Consider the following 15,971-nt stretch of genomic DNA (forward strand, 5'->3'; position numbering starts at 1 on the left):
TCTCAGACTTTCAAACTAAGCACCACCTTCGACGAGAAACTCAAAGCAGGGAGGTGGTGTGAACTTTCCCTTCTGTTTATCTGCAGACATCAGCTCTGGCCTGGGAGTCTTTATCAGAGAAAAACAAGATGTTATTTTTGTATTCCATAGAGAAGAGTCTCCTCCTCGAGTCCTGCTGGGCTGGCCCAGACAAGGTCACCTCGTGCTGTTTGGGACATGACTATGTAACATGGGGGTCTTTCAAATAAAGGTGTCCTGTTCTTCTCTTGTCCCCAGGGAGGCCAGCCCCAGGTGAAAGCAGCCCAGAGGATGCAGAGTTTGTGGCCAACCTGGCTTGGGACTTTGCCATAAAAGAAGGATTCCGAGTGTTTGACAGCCTCCCCGCCACAAAGCCCCTTGCACGACGTTACAGCACGTGGGCCGGGCGAGGGCCGATCCTCAGCAGGGGGTATGGTACCTGGCCACGTCCTGGGACAGCTCCTGTGCCCAAAGTCCCCCTGGTCACTCCCCCCATCAACCTGCTGGGGATAGCCCACAGTCTTTGCTGCAAGCTGGGAAAGATCATGGGTGTCCAATGGAGTTTTCTGATTTCCCAGCTCAGATGGAGTCCACGTCCTCTTCTAGAGCTGAAGGTGAGGCATCTTCCTCTCTAAAGCAGCTTTGCCTCGCTGCACCTACAGCAGGGTGGGGGATCACAGCATGTCTCTGAGCACCCTTGCTTTTCTTATTGCGTCAGACGCTTGGCTCTCCTAGAGTCCAATGGCTTGGAGAAAGGGGGCCAGATTCCCATTGCTGGCTACATTCGAGTAACAGAGTTCAAATTCTGGGAAACAGCAATTTCAGAAGCCGGCACTCCCTTCCAAGATGAGCAGATTAACGCCAGCCCAGGTCTAATCATTGATGCTAATCCACCAAAGTCCTGCCACCAATGCTGATGGAGTCCCCAGAGCTTGGCTGGGCTTGGGCTTTTCGACACCTGCCAGTTCAGCACTTGCTCATTCCCTCCCCCTGGCAGGGGGAAGCCTCGCTGCTGCCTCTGTGTGGGAAAGGCTAAGTTAATTCTCTTTGTAAGTCCCTCTCGGTGCCTTTTTGGGAGGTCCCTCAGGTAGGGCAGGGAGCGGCTTGCAAGCTCCACAGCATCATTTCTTCCTTGTGTTCTCTCACCCTGCTCTCCCTGGCAGGGACTGTCCCTGCGGACGTCCCCGTCAGCAAACAGCCGCCGGCCCAGTGATAAGCGGAGTGCGATCAGGCCCTCGGCAGTGGAGGCTCTGGGGTGCCGCTTGGACTTTGGCCCTGCCACCGTCCTGGGCTCTCCTGTACAGAGCAGGTGCTGCTGCAGCCCTGAACCCTCAAAATGGAGAGACGTTGGTCATTCCTGGTACGGCGGGGAGGAAGCAGAAACCAGCTACCAAAGCAACTTGCCCATGGTCATGTGGTGGGCCAGGGGCAGAGATGAGAGTAGCATCAGGTCTCAAACTGCAGAGTTTTAATTACACGTCTCTTCCTTCTGCCGGTGCAAGGCAGGTCAGGCCAATGCACAGGTATCAGGACACCTGGGTCCCCCGCCTGGGCTCTGCAAATTGTCTGATGTCTCTGTGCTTCCACTTCCCAGCGCTGCTGGTGGCCACGGCACGGCTCAGTGTGCTCGTGGCTCTGGGCTGGCTGGTGTTGCAAACAGATTTGCTGGGAGTGGTGTCGTAAGTAATCATTCACAGAGTGTGTCATGAAAGCAAACATCCCTATCCTTGAGTTGCTACTGAGATTATATTCTTAATGTATTCTAGTGACATTATCAAATTCTACTGGGTTACTTAACCGCCTTTTAGCTGCCAAAAAAATAAATCCCATGTGTTGTTCAGCCCTTCAGAAGCATTTCCTTGTGCTCTGGCAGAAACCGCCAAACCCCAGCATTTCAGGGTGCTTAGCAGCTGGTCCCCTGAGAAGCTGGAAAAGGAAGGGAAGCAGCAGCTCTGGGAAATTTGGAGGTGCTGAGATGAGCAGATCTCCTCACCCTTCTTCCAAATGCTCATCTTCAGAGCTGGGAGAGAGTCACCAAGACTCCACACATCAGGACTGCCACGATCTCTCTACTCCATGCCTTGGGCTTGTGGTAGAGACGCTGCTGCTTGTCTGGGAGAGCAGAGCAGACCGCCCCTTCGTCCCTGCCATCTCCCTGTCCATCCCACTGTTCTTTCCATTTGCATCGTCCCTGCACTGTCAGCCTTTGCTGTGAAAGTGTGTTGTGAAAGCCAGGGGAGGAGTTTGCTGCCCGCAGCAGAAAGATAACGCAGTGGAGCATTAAACAGCCAAGTAGTCCTGGCCCGGGACTGTCACGGCGCTCATAAGCTGAGCACGGGCCAAGGGAAAGGGCAAACCTGCCTTGTGCCAGCTGGCGCTGCGGGGGTGGAGGTTCGTCCCAGCGAGCTTGGCAGCAAGACGCCCTTGGCTGAGGCTGAACAGGGCAGCATTTCAGCTGATCCTGCCACGTCCCGCACGGGGAGCCAGGAGACTTTGCACGCTGGTCCCGAAGGCTGCCTGTCCCCGCAGCTCCCCCAGGGATCCTCTCCAGGGTTACGGAGCAAAAGCTCAGTTTCTCTCTCAGAGCGAGCATAAGTGCGTCTGGCCAAAGCACGGGCACCGAGCTGCGCTCCCAGCCTGGGAGGGAGCCAGGACTGGCTAGCGGAGGGGGGCAGCACCAGGGGAGGGGGATGTAGGAGGATATAATGTCTCTCATCCTCTTCCATCAGGCAGAGCGTGCCAGGACCAAAGCAACGGCTCTGACGATGGCTGTCCAGGCCATGGATCAGGATAGCCAGGTGAGGACAGACATGCACCTAACATTTGACCCTTCTCTGGCCCAAATAAAGCAGCACAGGGACACCTCCCTTCTGGGGCCTCCTCCACACCAGGGACGAGGCATTGTGGTCTGGGGCCCATGAGCACCAGGAGTGATTTGTCCTGTCAGTTGTGGGACCCCAGGTGAGGACATTTCCCCAGCACTGCATTTCCCAGGGCATTTGGAAGGGGCTGGGGCGTTTGCTGCCATCCTTCCCTGGTCCTGCAGCCCCTTAATCGCCCTGCGTGGGCTTTGATCTCACTCAGGTCTCTGGAGCAGAGCATCTCAGCAGTGCAGACCCCAGCCTGGTGCTTCACTCGGACCTGAGCTCCATGTCTGGCTGAAGGTTCACAGAACAGCACTCTCTGAACCAGAGCTGAGCCACTAGCCACAGCGCTGGGGACCCTCAGACGTGAGACTAAACCAGCCGCTCTGGCATGGGAGAGCTCGTGCTAACAGCAGCCTGGGACCTTCTGAATTGCAGTGGTGTTTGCTGTTATCTCCTGTCTGGGCTCGGCGTCTTTATAGCCAGGCTCAACAGGCATGGAGCAAAATCCATCCCTGGATCACGAGACAGTAGATACCAGCTCTGCAGAGGGAGAGCTGGTCAGGAAGGACCAGGTAGGGGTGTAAAACTCCATTTTGGGAATAAAGAGAATGGAGCAGGGTGTCTCTCCTCCTTCAGCACAACACCTCCAGCTACCTGCGGAGTCTAGAAGGGCTCCAGTCAGTGTGTGTGGGGAACTGAATCAGGTCCTTCAGGACTCCTGGCTTCAGGGGAGACTCCGGAGCTGAAGCAGTGCCTGGCCCCTAGAGCTGGGGGAACTGGGAGGACTCCATGCTCCCATGGCTGCAGTGGATCTCTCTGGGTTTCTCTGGGAGCAGGAAAGATGTAGAGTGGATCAACGGGGACTTTCAGTGCTTCACAGAGACCAGCAGGAAGGGGAGAACTGTGGGAACAATCATGGTAATTCCTGGTCTCTTTATGTGTGGTCTAGTATTCAATATTAAAGTAATGGGCACACTTCGTTGAATTCTCCAGCTTCTCCAGCGCGGGCGCAGCCTCACCCACTTTCACAAGGCCACATCCATCTGCCCGCAGCGGCCACCACGTCCCTGCTCTCAGGGGCACAAGGCGTTTTGTGGAGGAGCCCTGGGGTGGCCATAGGGCTGTAGGGAAGCCTCGTAACCTGAGCTTCGGTTTCTCACAGGTTCCAGGATAAAATTCTCTCTCTCCCCCAGGTGCTTGGCTCTGCTGTGGAAAGAGGAGGGAGCGTGTATTTGAGCCTGTATCTGCCCAGCCCACACAGTTGGGATGATTTCCTAGCAGGCACCAGGCTTTTGCACCTCCCATCATCTCATCTTTCAGGCAGGCTCAATCCCAGGCAGCTATTGCAGGGCTGAGAGGTTGAGGCTGAGAGCTGGGTCTGCCACGAAGGTGTTTCCTCCATTGCGTGTGGGTTTGGTGCTGCTGGGTTTGTCTGCTAAGCCCCAGGGAAGGGAAGGGTCCTGCTCAAGAGGAGCAGAAGCATTAGCACAGGGCTACTGCTCAACGCCATCGGTCATCCATCCAGGTATCAGCAGAAGACGCACAGTGCACGCAGGCACATCTCTACGGGTAAAACAGGTCTTTCTGGCATCTCCCAAAAGTGGTTTAATGCGTGCAGGTCTGTGACAGGAGGGAGAACATGTTGGAATGAGCCGTCCTCATGAGTGCTGCCTCCGAAAGGGCTGCCCAGGACCCACTGTCTGGGCACAAAGGGGAATCAGTGACCCCTCAGGGGATACGGGTGCCCAAGGACGAGAGAGGCTGAGATCCAGCACAAGAGGATTTCTTTTCAGCTGATCTAGGAAACACGCAGCCTAATCTGAGTCCTGTGGATAACCTTGGGCAGTTGCTTTGCCTCTCTGGGCTTTGTGGTTCCTCCCTGCAGAACGGGGCTGATGTTCCCCTCCTGAGTGGAATGCCTGGAGACCTGCAGGTGCAGGAGCTACCACCGTGCGACCACCAAGACTTTCAGTGACTTGGGTCTTCCAGGACAGTGGGTTAAATGATTTTTGAATTGACATATTCTACAATTTTTCTGGCCCCTTTAATAAACCAGAGCCATCCACCCCCAGTTCACAGACCCCTCACTAAAGGAGCCAAAGACACAGGGTAATCACCACAGGTTTATTTCAGAGGTTAAAAGCTCTTTGTATTTTTAGTCTGTGGCTTCCTTAGCGATGGCAATGATAACTTGAGAACATCTCTGTTCCCTGTGTGTGAATCTGCACTTAGGCACGCTGAAGTTGCACAAGGCATCTCAAGCAAACAAGCAGAAAAAGCCTTTAGCCGGTTTTGGGAGCAATTTTACAAAGCCTCTCATTTGCATGCACCGAGCAAGGTTCCTGTTGTGCGGGCTGTTGGCTGGCTTTGTTCCACCTCCCCCGTGCACAGCAGTTTCTTTTTTTTTGATTCCTGCGTGGCCGCTAACGGCGGCATGCCCAGGTAACCAGGGGTCCCCAACCGTTCACCTCGTCACGCCACCTTCCCCACAAAACTAACCAGCGCAACAGAGCTGTTTTCCTCTGCCTTTCTCCTTCTTTTTGCCTGCACAAAGTTACCTGGGCATGGATAGGGACAGGGACAGTCAGTGCATCCCCGGTGCACCAAACCGGGCCGTGCCAATATGATCCAAACTGAGCTGTGCCCAGCTGAGCCATGCCAAGCTGATCCAAACGGGACCTAGCTGAGCCGAGCTGAGCCAAACTGCACTGCCCGAACCGAGCTGAACCGAGCCAGTCCGAGCCGAACCGAGCCGTGCCAAGCCAGTTCGACTCGGGCCGTGCTGATGAGGGCAGAACCGAGCTCAGCCGTGCCGGACCGAGCCTAGCTTGGCCCACCCGAGCCGAGCCGTGCCGGGGCAGGCGGGGCGGAGCGGGGGCGGAGCGGGGCCGCCCCGGAGGAGCGGGGGCCGCTGCCCGGCCCGGCCCAGCGCAGCGCAGCATGTTGCGGGCGGCGGTGTTCACGGCCCGGCTCTGCCGCGGCCCGGCCCGGCTCGGTGCGCCGTTCTCGGCCGCCGCCGCCTCCTCCATCCCGGCGCCCAACCCGCGCCCCGACATCTTCTGCAACAAGGTAGGGCCGGGGTCGGAGACCGGCGCGTCCCCGCGGCGGGTGGGTGCGTCCCGGGCCGCTGCCTGCGGGCAGCCCCGGCGTGCGGCGGCGGCGGTGGCTTCCCCGGAGGGAGTTGGGTTGGGACGGGGGGCCTGGGGCTCGGCTCGGCCGCGGTCCGGAGGGGTCGTGCGGTGTGGTGGGGCCGGCGGGGTGCGAACCCGGTGCGGGGCTGGGGACAGCCCGGTTTTTAGCGCTGAGCCGGGCTGGTCCCGGAGCGGTCAGACATTTGGGCCCAAAGCTTTGCGTTGCTGGAAATCTTGTTAGAAAAAAGGAACTGCGGGTGCAGCGGCCGATGGGAGGCACAAGGCGTGTGTCCGCTGCGGTCCGGCGTTAGCCCGATCCCCGCGGGTGTTGCAGCTAACCGCTGCCGTCGGTGCAAACAATCTCGGGAGAAAACTATGCGAGAGGGCCTGCGAAGGGAGGGCAAGGTGCCTGCCTTGATCCTGGTTATCTGCAGAGATTAGACCCCCTGCTCCTTGTTCAGCAGCCCTGGGGAAAACACCCGTGGCGGTGCGGGTGGAGGGCTAGCATTCCTCTCCCAAGCCCCCGACACCTTCCCAGCGGCCGTGGCGAGGCTGTTGGCGCTTGGCCGAGTGTTCGGCAAGTTCTTGGCGAGCACCACGATCCTTGCGCTTTCTTGCCATGGACCTGAAAAAACTAATTCAGCCTTACTGAGAATGGAAGAGTTGGTGAACGGCTGGTGGTGGTGCCTGGCTTGGTTTCAGAACGATATATGGGGAACCTAAAATCAGCTAATCAGGGAAATGCTGCAAAAGCTGCTTCTTTTTGTTAACATGAGGCTGTGTCTGTTGTTGTGTACTTTTAGGCTGAAATATCTCCTTCATATTGGTGTGGTTTTGGAGCCTGCACAAGTTAAGTCTCTTAATTAAACAGCCTGCTAAGATGTCATCAACAACTAAAGCTCTTACCAATTTCACCAGGGTCTGCCTCTGAGGCTTAATACTGCTTTGCTTTTCTCACTGCAGATTTTCATAAATAATGAATGGCACGATGCAGTCAGTAAGAAAACCTTCCCTTCTATCAATCCCGCAACAGGAGAAGTTATTTGCCAGGTTGCTGAGGGCGATAAGGTAAGGGTTCTCTTGATGAGATCGGGTTGTTTTCCACGTGAGCAGGTACCACAGGGATTGCAGAGGAAGACACGAACTCACCTCTCCCCGAGGCAGCTCCTCTGTGTACACAGATACCACCTCGAGTGCTGCTTGTGTTCCTCCTCGACTCCTGCGTTCAACAAAACCCCTCTGGCTTTGCCTCTTACCAGTGGCAAGCCGGGACTGGCAAGGGCAGAGAGGGATAGATGTGGTGTGCAGTGAGGCCTGAGTTGGGAGGCTGGGGAGCAGTCACGGGTGGAGGTTGCTGTTGCAGGCAGGGATGAAGGCAGATGCCTTTGTGGTCCCATGGGTGCTGTGCTGGCGGTATGACCCCGAGTCACGCTGGCAGAGGAGACAAACGGTCAGGATTCCCCTGAACAGCCCTTTGTGCTGTACACGTGCAGTGGGAGACCAACTCCAGCCTCAGGAAATTTAAAAAAAGAGCGAGCGATGGTGGAGAATGGAGTTGTGTAACCATGGGATGCCTTGTGCAAGGCCCTCCTAGGAGTCTGTGGCAGAGCTGAGGTGGTGTTTCCCAGCAATTTGGGGTTTTTCCTACAGTCTGGAAACTTGTCTGTATTCCCCAAGGGAGAGGCGAGTGAGGGAAACCCTTTGTTGTTTGCTTGTCCTGGCGAGACCATTGCAGCCAGCCAGAACAGAGACCAGCTAGAACCAGTTAACGCCCTGGCAGGGCAAAATGATGGATTAGAGATACCTGGTCAAGGAAAAAACCTCCTTTAGGCTGTGCTAGTGAAATCAAATCCTGAGAGAGTGTCAAAAACACACTTCCCGAGGTTTTTCCATGCCTCGTTCTAGGATGCAAATATTAACTCAGCAGGTGACACTGCGGAAATAACAATATTTGCGCTCCTCATAGCTGGAGTAACAGAGAGTGTAAGAGCAGGCGGAGGTGGTGGCTGCGCAGCTGTTGCACCCATCTGTTTCACCCATCTGTTTTGCTGCCACTTCTGCTCCCTCTTCCCCGCTGAGGCAGAAGGGGCGAGAAAGCTGCGTGAAAGATGTATTTTGAGAGCGCGAGTGGGGCTGGTTACTCCTTTCTCACCCTCTTGCCCGGACTCCCCTGCAGGCAGATGTGGACAAGGCCGTTAAGGCAGCCAAGGCAGCCTTCCAGCTGGGCTCGCCTTGGAGGAGGATGGACGCTTCTCATCGCGGGAAGCTGCTGAATCGTCTGGCAGACCTGATCGAGAGGGACCGGGCTTACCTGGCGGTGTGTATCACGCTCTGTGGCTGAGCTGTCTGCCGCGATCCCTAACTGCTGGGAGGGAGAGGCCGAGACAGGTGGTTTGTGCCCGTTGGGTGCGATGGGGATTTTAGGCACAGCTAAAAGAGAGCGCTACACAGGATGGGAAAGTAGTTTTGGGAAACTGAAAGCCAAAAGGCCAAGATGCAGAACTGATCCGAATTGCAAACTGAGAATCGACTCTAAATCTATGTGTGTGACTTTCCCCTCCTCGCTCTTCAGGCAATCTCATTGTCTTTTGTAGGCGCTGGAGACTCTGGATAATGGCAAACCGTACTCCATCGCCTACCTGGTGGATTTGGACATGGTAGTGAAATGTCTCAGGTAGGCGTGGAGGCTGCAGCGACAGCACAGTAACTCCTCACGTGCCATGCTTGTGCTCAGCTGGCCCGTGGTAGCTGAACCTCTGCGTGTGCAGACACCAGGCGGCTCCGATTCAAGTGCTGCGGGTGACAGGGATCTCTTTGGATCTGACCTGTTGGTTTTGTTCAGCCCACAGCAGGGTGTCGGACACCCTGTTTTCCTCTATTTTGTGTTAAGAATGAGGCTGTAATTCCAAAGGATTTTTACTATATGTTTCTGTCATGCTATACAGAGGACTCAGCCTAATGCAGGTAATCTGTGTTACAGCCCAGCAATGACAGAATGTATGTTATGCACAGTGCTGGCAAATGCAGAGAGACAAATGTTTGTATTTACTGTCCATTCTTAAAATCACTTGTTTGGGAAATATCTGTATTGGTATGTTTTCTATGAAGTGACTGAAGAAGGGAGGAAAGCAAATAGCTGGAGGGAGTCTCTTATTTTCTGTTGACAGGAGACTTGTTATTTTACATTTGGTGACCCAAACTTTATTGTTGTTAGATACTTTGCAGGTTGGTCGGATAAATTCCATGGCAAAACCATCCCGTTAGATGGAGACTTCTTCTGTTACACAAGACATGAGCCAGTGGGAGTTTGTGGACAGATAATCCCGGTAAGTAAAATGTATCAGTAGTTTCTGCAGCATTTCAAGGATTGAGTGTCAGCATGAAGAGTTGTTTTAAAATGCAAGTTATTATCTGTTGCTAACCACTGCTTCCTTCCAGCAGTAAAGAAAGTTATGCTCACACCAGCTGGGAGGGCTGTTCCTTTGCTCTGGCAGTGCAGAACTACCTGTTGATTTCACAGGCTCTGAGTTAAGATTTCCTTTGTATCCACTAGGAAAAAAAAAAAAAATAATTTAAACCCCTTCGTAGGAGTCACCTGGCTCAGAGCCGCAATTAAGTTTAAACTACTACCCAACATCAAAACCAAAATTCTGTGTGATGAGGAAATAGAGAACTAGCGTGCAAAATTCATCTACATAAAGCCGATCGTATTTCTGTCGCTGGTGGCAAGCATAGCAAGGTGGTTTGCCACCAACAAAGCCATATTTATACAGCCACCTGGGGATAGTGTTACCTCTTTATGGGAATAGCCCGATTCAGATTGTTGCTTACTGTATTTGCATGTTTTTTATATTTGCATTGCGGCAGAACTGAATGTAAATGCCTCGCTGGTCTGTGCACACTGCTCTGTCATTGCGAACAGGCTTTCTCTCAAAGTGCCTCAAAGGAGCGTTTAACGGTTAAACTGACAGTAAAGATTCATTCCAAAAAAGTTGGGTTTTTGCAATGGTACTGAGAGACCTCACACTTCAGAGTACGGTTTTCCTGGACAAGCTGAAGGCAGTGCTTGAAAAGGAGCCAAACGTTGAAGAGCAGCTAGGGAAGAATCAAAAGACTGCTTCCATAGGTGCTGCAGCTGATTTGAATGAAGCTCACCGGTTACTTACTGATTAATCAGAAACTTTCAAGTTCAAACCAGCAAACACCTCCTTGTTTTTCAGTGGAACTTCCCGCTGTTGATGCAGGCGTGGAAACTGGGGCCTGCCCTGGCTACTGGGAACGTGGTTGTGATGAAAGTGGCAGAGCAAACCCCTCTGAGTGCTCTCTACGTAGCTAATCTGATCAAAGAGGTGAGTGAAAAGGCTGGGTTTCCATCTGCTGCCTCGCTATTGCTGCTGGAGTGCGGTGTGATACAGCCAACCCGGTGAGCATGAGACAGGAACAGAGAAGGGCTGTCTGATGCAAAGAAAGGCTGGATTGTCTTGGGTATCTTAGCATTGGATTTAGCAAACAAACACACGCCCTTGTCCTTATAAATGCGTATGCAGAGGACATAAATCATGATTAGGGAAGGACTCTTTGAGGTTCAGTTAAATAACAAGCTTCAGGCTGATCAGAAAGCTAACGTATATAGCTCCAAACTATGCTTAGGATGTGGGGTGGGGAGAGGAGTTGTCCTGGTTGTTGCAAACTGAACATGAAAACTAAATATCTGCGAAATTAAACTGAAGTAGCAAAGGCTCCATTCTTTGTGGGAGGCCTGCTGAAGCCTTACTAACAGATAAGGGTAGGTGAAATCCTTGATTTGTAAAAGGAATAACATCACTCTTTCCTGCGGTGAACGGCAGGCTGGATTCCCACCAGGTGTGGTGAACATCATCCCCGGCTATGGGCCCACTGCAGGAGCTGCCATCTCTTCCCACATGGATGTAGATAAAGTGGCCTTCACCGGCTCCACAGAGGTAGGGGAATATCTTAACCTTTAAGCCCTTGGGATATAGAGAGTATCTCATTGCTGTGATAGCTTTTCTGTGTAAAATACTGGAGGTGCCTTGCCTTCTACGCTTCTTTTTAAAAAAATGGAGCTGCTTTCAGGGTGTGACATTTATTTTTACTTTACATAAGACTCTTTTTAGGTGCCTTCTTTAGAATACTTCCTATTGTTTCCCTTCAAGCTGCTGCTTACTAGAGGTGAAACTCTGGGCAGACTTCACTTGTTCTCTTAATAACCCCTTGTTGTCAGGGCTTTATTAAACTGTTGACTGAGATCTAAATCCAGCTGCCCTGCCAGGTGTTGCTGTAGGTGGGAGTTAATTCCTAATACCCGTTCTTCTCATGATGCAGGTTGGGCATCTGATCCAGAAGGCTGCAGCGGAGAGTAACCTAAAAAGGGTGACACTGGAGCTCGGAGGAAAGAGTCCAAATATAATCATGTCCGATGCAGACAGTAAGCACCTGCTAGCATAATGTTTGATCTGTACCTTTCTGCAAGCAGAGCTGGAGGGGAAAGGAAACCTCTCCTGTGCTGTATGAGCCTCCAGCTCTGACACCACCCGGCTGTTCTCACCCAGAAAAGTCTCTGTGCCTCCTGCTGTAGCTGCCATATTTGTATATCAACACTTCTTCACTCCCACTTCTCTCTGTGCTGTGAAGAAGTTCAGTTATCAACAAATGAGAATTGTTTCAGTATCTTCCTTCAGTCTTAGTTCCATTTTTGTTTCTATTTCTTTCTCTTAGTGCGTACTGCTCTCTTCTAGTCTCATGAAGTTCTGGTTGCCTCCTCTCTTGCATATAGGCTCATTTTTGGTCTTGATGAGCCAAGACACATGTTTTTATCTGGCAGTAAGGAAGGAATTCTTCTTGATCTGAAATAACTTGTCCTTAATGCCTGATAATTTCAAATGAGAACTGTAATCTGCCTCAGATTAGATTTTTTTTTTTCTCTAGTATGGGGTGCTTTAATAGAACCTCATATTAATTAAATCTGGTTGTAACTTCTGCCCATGGAAAATGCCTGTCAGCTGAAGGGACTTTGTATCACTGATACTCCAGCAGTCTCCATGAGAATTGTTCAGAAAAAGTCACTTACTGACTGTGGTCGGTTTTGTTTGCTTATTTGTTTCTCTCCTCTCCCCAATCTTAGTGGACTGGGCTGTGGATCAAGCCCATTTTGCCCTCTTCTTCAACCAAGGGCAGTGCTGCTGTGCTGGATCCCGAACATATGTCCAGGAAGACATATATCATGAGTTTGTGGAGAGGAGTGTTGAGAAGGCCAAGTCCAGGGTGGTTGGAAACCCGTTTGACTCTAAAACGGAACAGGGGCCTCAGGTAAGAGCAGGAAACTGCCCTCTCATGAACTGTTATCTCATGAAATAGTCCCAATCTTGAGTCATTGTGCATCAGTAGATTGGAATGAAAGGTATCCCCCAGTCTTTTGATTAATCCCCTTTGAACTGTGCCCATTACCTCCTTGCTTGTGCAGGAGGGCAAAGTTAATTAACCGTTCTGATTATTCCAAAACCTCCACTTGATGCTGGCATTTAGCAATTACCATCTCCCTTTGAAGCCGGCTTGGCAGTCTGCTGAAATGAGGGATTGCTAGAGCACAGTCGCATGCACAGCAGGTTGTAGCTGAATCCTTTTTTCCCCCTGGCTCTTAGGTCGATGAAGAGCAGTTTAAGAAGATCCTGGGTTACATTAGTACTGGGAAGCGCGAGGGAGCCAAACTGTTATGTGGTGGGAACCCCGCTGCAGACAGAGGCTACTTCATCCAGCCAACTGTCTTTGGTGATGTGCAGGACAACATGACGATTGCCAGAGAGGAGGTGAGACCTGCAGCTCTTTCGGTCTGTCAGCTTCTCACTTGTCATTTTGCCCCCTCTAATGCAAAAAAACCTGGTCTACAAGCACTGGGCACTCGTGAACTGTGAAACTCGGTGCTTCTTAGAAAGTTACCACATTAAACTTCCCTCTGAGTTACATCATGGGCACTTCGTAATACAGAAGTGATACTTTGAATTTGATGTCCTGTATGACTTCCAGCACACACAAATAATTCCAGCATCAACCACAGCCTCCCTCATGATCAATTTACACCGATTTTCACATGCTCTGTTTGGATTTTGCAGATATTTGGGCCGGTCATGCAGATTCTGAAATTCAAAACAATTGAGGAAGTCATTGAGAGAGCAAACGACTCCAAGTACGGCCTAGCAGCAGCAGTCTTTACAAAGGATCTTGACAAAGCAAACTACGTGTCGCAGAGCTTGCGAGCTGGAACAGTTTGGTGAGCCTCAACGCTTCCTTCTCCCTAAACTGCAGGAAGCTTCCTTGCGTGCTGCCATTTCTCATGAAGTTTGCTCTTTGACAGCCTTTCTCTACTTTGGATCCAATTTTACGTGCACTTCACTGAACGTAATGTCAGACCTTCAACTGTAACGCTAACTGTTGGTAAAATTTAGGTATATTAAGCTTCTGTGCTCCCACTGTGGATTAATGAAGGAGACAGGGGGGAAAAGAAGTCCTGCACTGCAGCTGGCAATGACAGCAAGTGCTGCAGGGCTCTGACTGCCAGTAGTGATTAGGTCACCGAGCATGTCTCTGTGGTCCTGGCTGCCAGAGTTCCTCTGTGTTCTGAGGCTGTGCCAAAGACGATGCCAAAGTCAGTACTTCAACACCAGATTACTGTTCTGGCACAACAGATTTTGGAGATCCATATCTCACTTTTTTCTTTTTTTTAATGATACTGAGTGAACAGGTAGGTGCTTTAGATACCTGTCCTCTGAAGGAGGTGTGGGTGGTTCTGTGATAATGAGATGTGAATCGATTTCATGAGGTTCTGTTTCCTGGTTGGTGAGGTTCCAGTATTAATTCTGTTGGCTGAGAACTGACAAATACAGACATCCTGCCTAGAAATTCAGCCATCCCTCTGTTGTAAACGGCTGAGATGTCCATTTGCTGTGAAAGGGCTCTTCCATGAAGCAGTTCTGAAACTGCAGGTGCTTAACATTCGGTCTCCATTTCAGGATAAACTGCTATGACGTGTTTGGTGCCCAAGCTCCGTTTGGCGGCTACAAAGCTTCTGGGAATGGGCGAGAGCTGGGAGAATATGGTCTGGAGGCCTACATAGAGGTGAAAAATGTGAGTATCCCTGTACCCAAGGGTTTCCCAACCTTCTACCATAGCTCCAAATTGTATTTGTGCCTGGTGGTATAGGCTGGCCTGAAAGCTGCAGTTCTTCCTTCTAATGCTTGAAACAAAATTGGAGCTGCACTTCTGAAGTAACCGCAAACGCACCTCCACATAACTGTATTTAAAACAGAAAGTGAGCCTTGCTTTATACTGCTGAGGAAAACAAGGATATGTGACCTAATAGATGACTGGTTGCATGACCTAACAGATGACTGGTTGCCTGCACCACTTGGCGCTGGTTAGCTGTTTCTCACTGTAAAGAATCTAAGTTTTGGACTTCTCCCCGAGTTTATTTTGTGGAGAACAGGAAGAGCATGTGCTGGGAGTGCGTGCCTGATGGGTGGGAGCTTCTGCAGTGTACGAACTGGCAGATGAACACTGGGCACTCATCACTCAAGGGCAGCGACCAGCAGTACTTAATGCCGCTCTCTTGAGTCGATACGCCCTTGGGTCCATGTGCAAGACCAAGGTTCCTGGTGTTAGGCAATCCCATCACCGCAGGCCAAGTAACTTCCTGAAAGACAAGGCAGAAGGGCTGTCATGCTGCTAAAGGGTGACGGAGCTCATGGGCAGAGGTGGTTAGCCCGTGGCCCTGGAGTCGCAATACAGCAAAGTGCGTAATGGTTGAGGGCCTCCGGCTTGTGACGGGCAGGGGGCTGATTTGGTACAGGAGCTCCAACAAACAAGCGTGCCCGCTCCCACCTCTCAAAGAGCAGTGGCAGCTCTGGAGAGATGCTGTGACCATTCGAGCTTCCCTCTCTCTTTGAGCCTTCCCAGATAGGTCTCCAAACCAAGGTGATCCCAGTCACTGACTGGGATATACTGGCCACTTGTTCTGGTTCTCTTCTGCAGGATGCTGCTGCTTCTTGGCCTTCAAGTGAATATAACTGAACACTGTCTCCAGGAAAAATAACTTGTGACTTTTTTTTTTTCTAGGTGACAATCAAAATTCCACAGAAAAACTCGTAAAGGCCAGCAGCCTCTCTGCGTTTGGAAACACCTATGCAGCTTTGTGAGATGCAAAGCAAGGAAACTTCTTAACGCACACAAAACTTAGGTGGAAAATACATAACTCTGCATTAAGAAATGCTTCTTTAGAAGGCACCTGAAGGAGCTTTTGTTAAAAAGTGTTACTTGGCTTTATCTTTTAAAAATACCAAATACAGTCAATTGTGTACTAATGAATTAGATGGGTATACTCTTGTTGGATCTGCATCTGATGAATGTGCTTTTTTCCGTAAATCATTTAAATGGTTGTCTAGCCTGCAGTAGGTTTTATAATAATTCTTTGTTGGCTTACACAGGCAGCTCTATACTCCTTGTCCTCTACACTAACCACCTCCATCCCTCTTCTGTAAGCAAAGTGAACGGAGACTAAGTTGTGTAATCCAGCGGGAGAGATTCTGCGAGGTCGAAGTTTGTTCTCAGCTGCTCCCACCTGCTCTCATTGTATCTTCTCACAATAAACATTCTTCTCTTAGTGAAGGTAACCCTACCTTTGTCGGAGAGGTTTGTGTCAGTGAGCTAAGCAGAATTTTCTTCCACACATAATTACCCCCTACCTCGAGGCGGTTTTTAAGGTTTTTGCTGACTTTCTGCACTACCCGCTTTCCTCGTATTGCCTTGACGTTAAAGGAACTCCTAAATCTGCAAATCGAGCAGAAAAGCTGACCGTACCAGAGCGACAAGCGGGATGAAGGTGATCTGTACCTCGGGGGGGGGGGGGCGGGCTGCAGTGGGAGACACCGTTATCGTGGGCTCACGG

At 51.3% G+C, this 15,971-nt stretch overlaps 2 protein-coding genes across 8 annotated transcripts in view; both read left to right on the forward strand.

The window, feature by feature from the left end:
- Nucleotides 1–4,434, forward strand: part of ACAD10 (acyl-CoA dehydrogenase family member 10) — a 16,758-nt gene extending 12,324 nt beyond the window's left edge. For 5 of the 7 annotated variants that reach the window (XM_054844276.1, XM_054844274.1, XM_054844275.1 and 2 more), the window contains 3 exons: nt 277–632; nt 2,748–2,816; nt 3,103–3,851. In XM_054844276.1, coding sequence (XP_054700251.1) covers nt 277–632; nt 2,748–2,816; nt 3,103–3,180 — 503 coding nt within the window. In that variant the 3' untranslated portion in view covers nt 3,181–3,851. Of the gene's footprint in view, nt 1–276; nt 633–2,747; nt 2,817–3,102; nt 3,858–4,410 lie in introns of those variants that run through there. The other 2 variants (XR_008579501.1, XM_054844278.1) reach the window with 2 other exon arrangements.
- Nucleotides 4,435–5,769: 1,335 nt separating this feature from the next.
- Nucleotides 5,770–15,696, forward strand: ALDH2 (aldehyde dehydrogenase 2 family member). Its single transcript, XM_054844353.1, has 13 exons — nt 5,770–5,954; nt 6,980–7,084; nt 8,193–8,333; nt 8,611–8,690; nt 9,231–9,342; nt 10,237–10,365; nt 10,864–10,977; nt 11,360–11,462; nt 12,159–12,343; nt 12,676–12,840; nt 13,144–13,301; nt 14,041–14,155; nt 15,143–15,696. Exons 1-13 carry the CDS (start codon nt 5,826–5,828, stop codon nt 15,173–15,175), a joined length of 1,569 nt encoding a protein of 522 aa, XP_054700328.1. The 5' UTR covers nt 5,770–5,825; the 3' UTR covers nt 15,176–15,696.
- The last annotated feature ends 275 nt before the right edge of the window (nt 15,697–15,971 follow it).

This window comes from Grus americana, chromosome 16, assembly GCF_028858705.1.
Source record: "Grus americana isolate bGruAme1 chromosome 16, bGruAme1.mat, whole genome shotgun sequence".
NCBI lineage: Eukaryota > Metazoa > Chordata > Aves > Gruiformes > Gruidae > Grus > Grus americana.

Excerpts from the sequence above, each read along its gene's own strand:
- ALDH2 (XM_054844353.1), top strand. The coding sequence starts at position 5,826 with ATGTTGCGGGCGGCGGTGTTCACGGCCCGGCTCTGCCGCGGCCCGGCC. Across the intron at positions 12,344-12,675 it reads AAACGGAACAGGGGCCTCAG|GTCGATGAAGAGCAGTTTAA; the intron begins GTAAGAGCAGGA and ends CCTGGCTCTTAG. Across the intron at positions 13,302-14,040 it reads TTGCGAGCTGGAACAGTTTG|GATAAACTGCTATGACGTGT; the intron begins GTGAGCCTCAAC and ends TCTCCATTTCAG.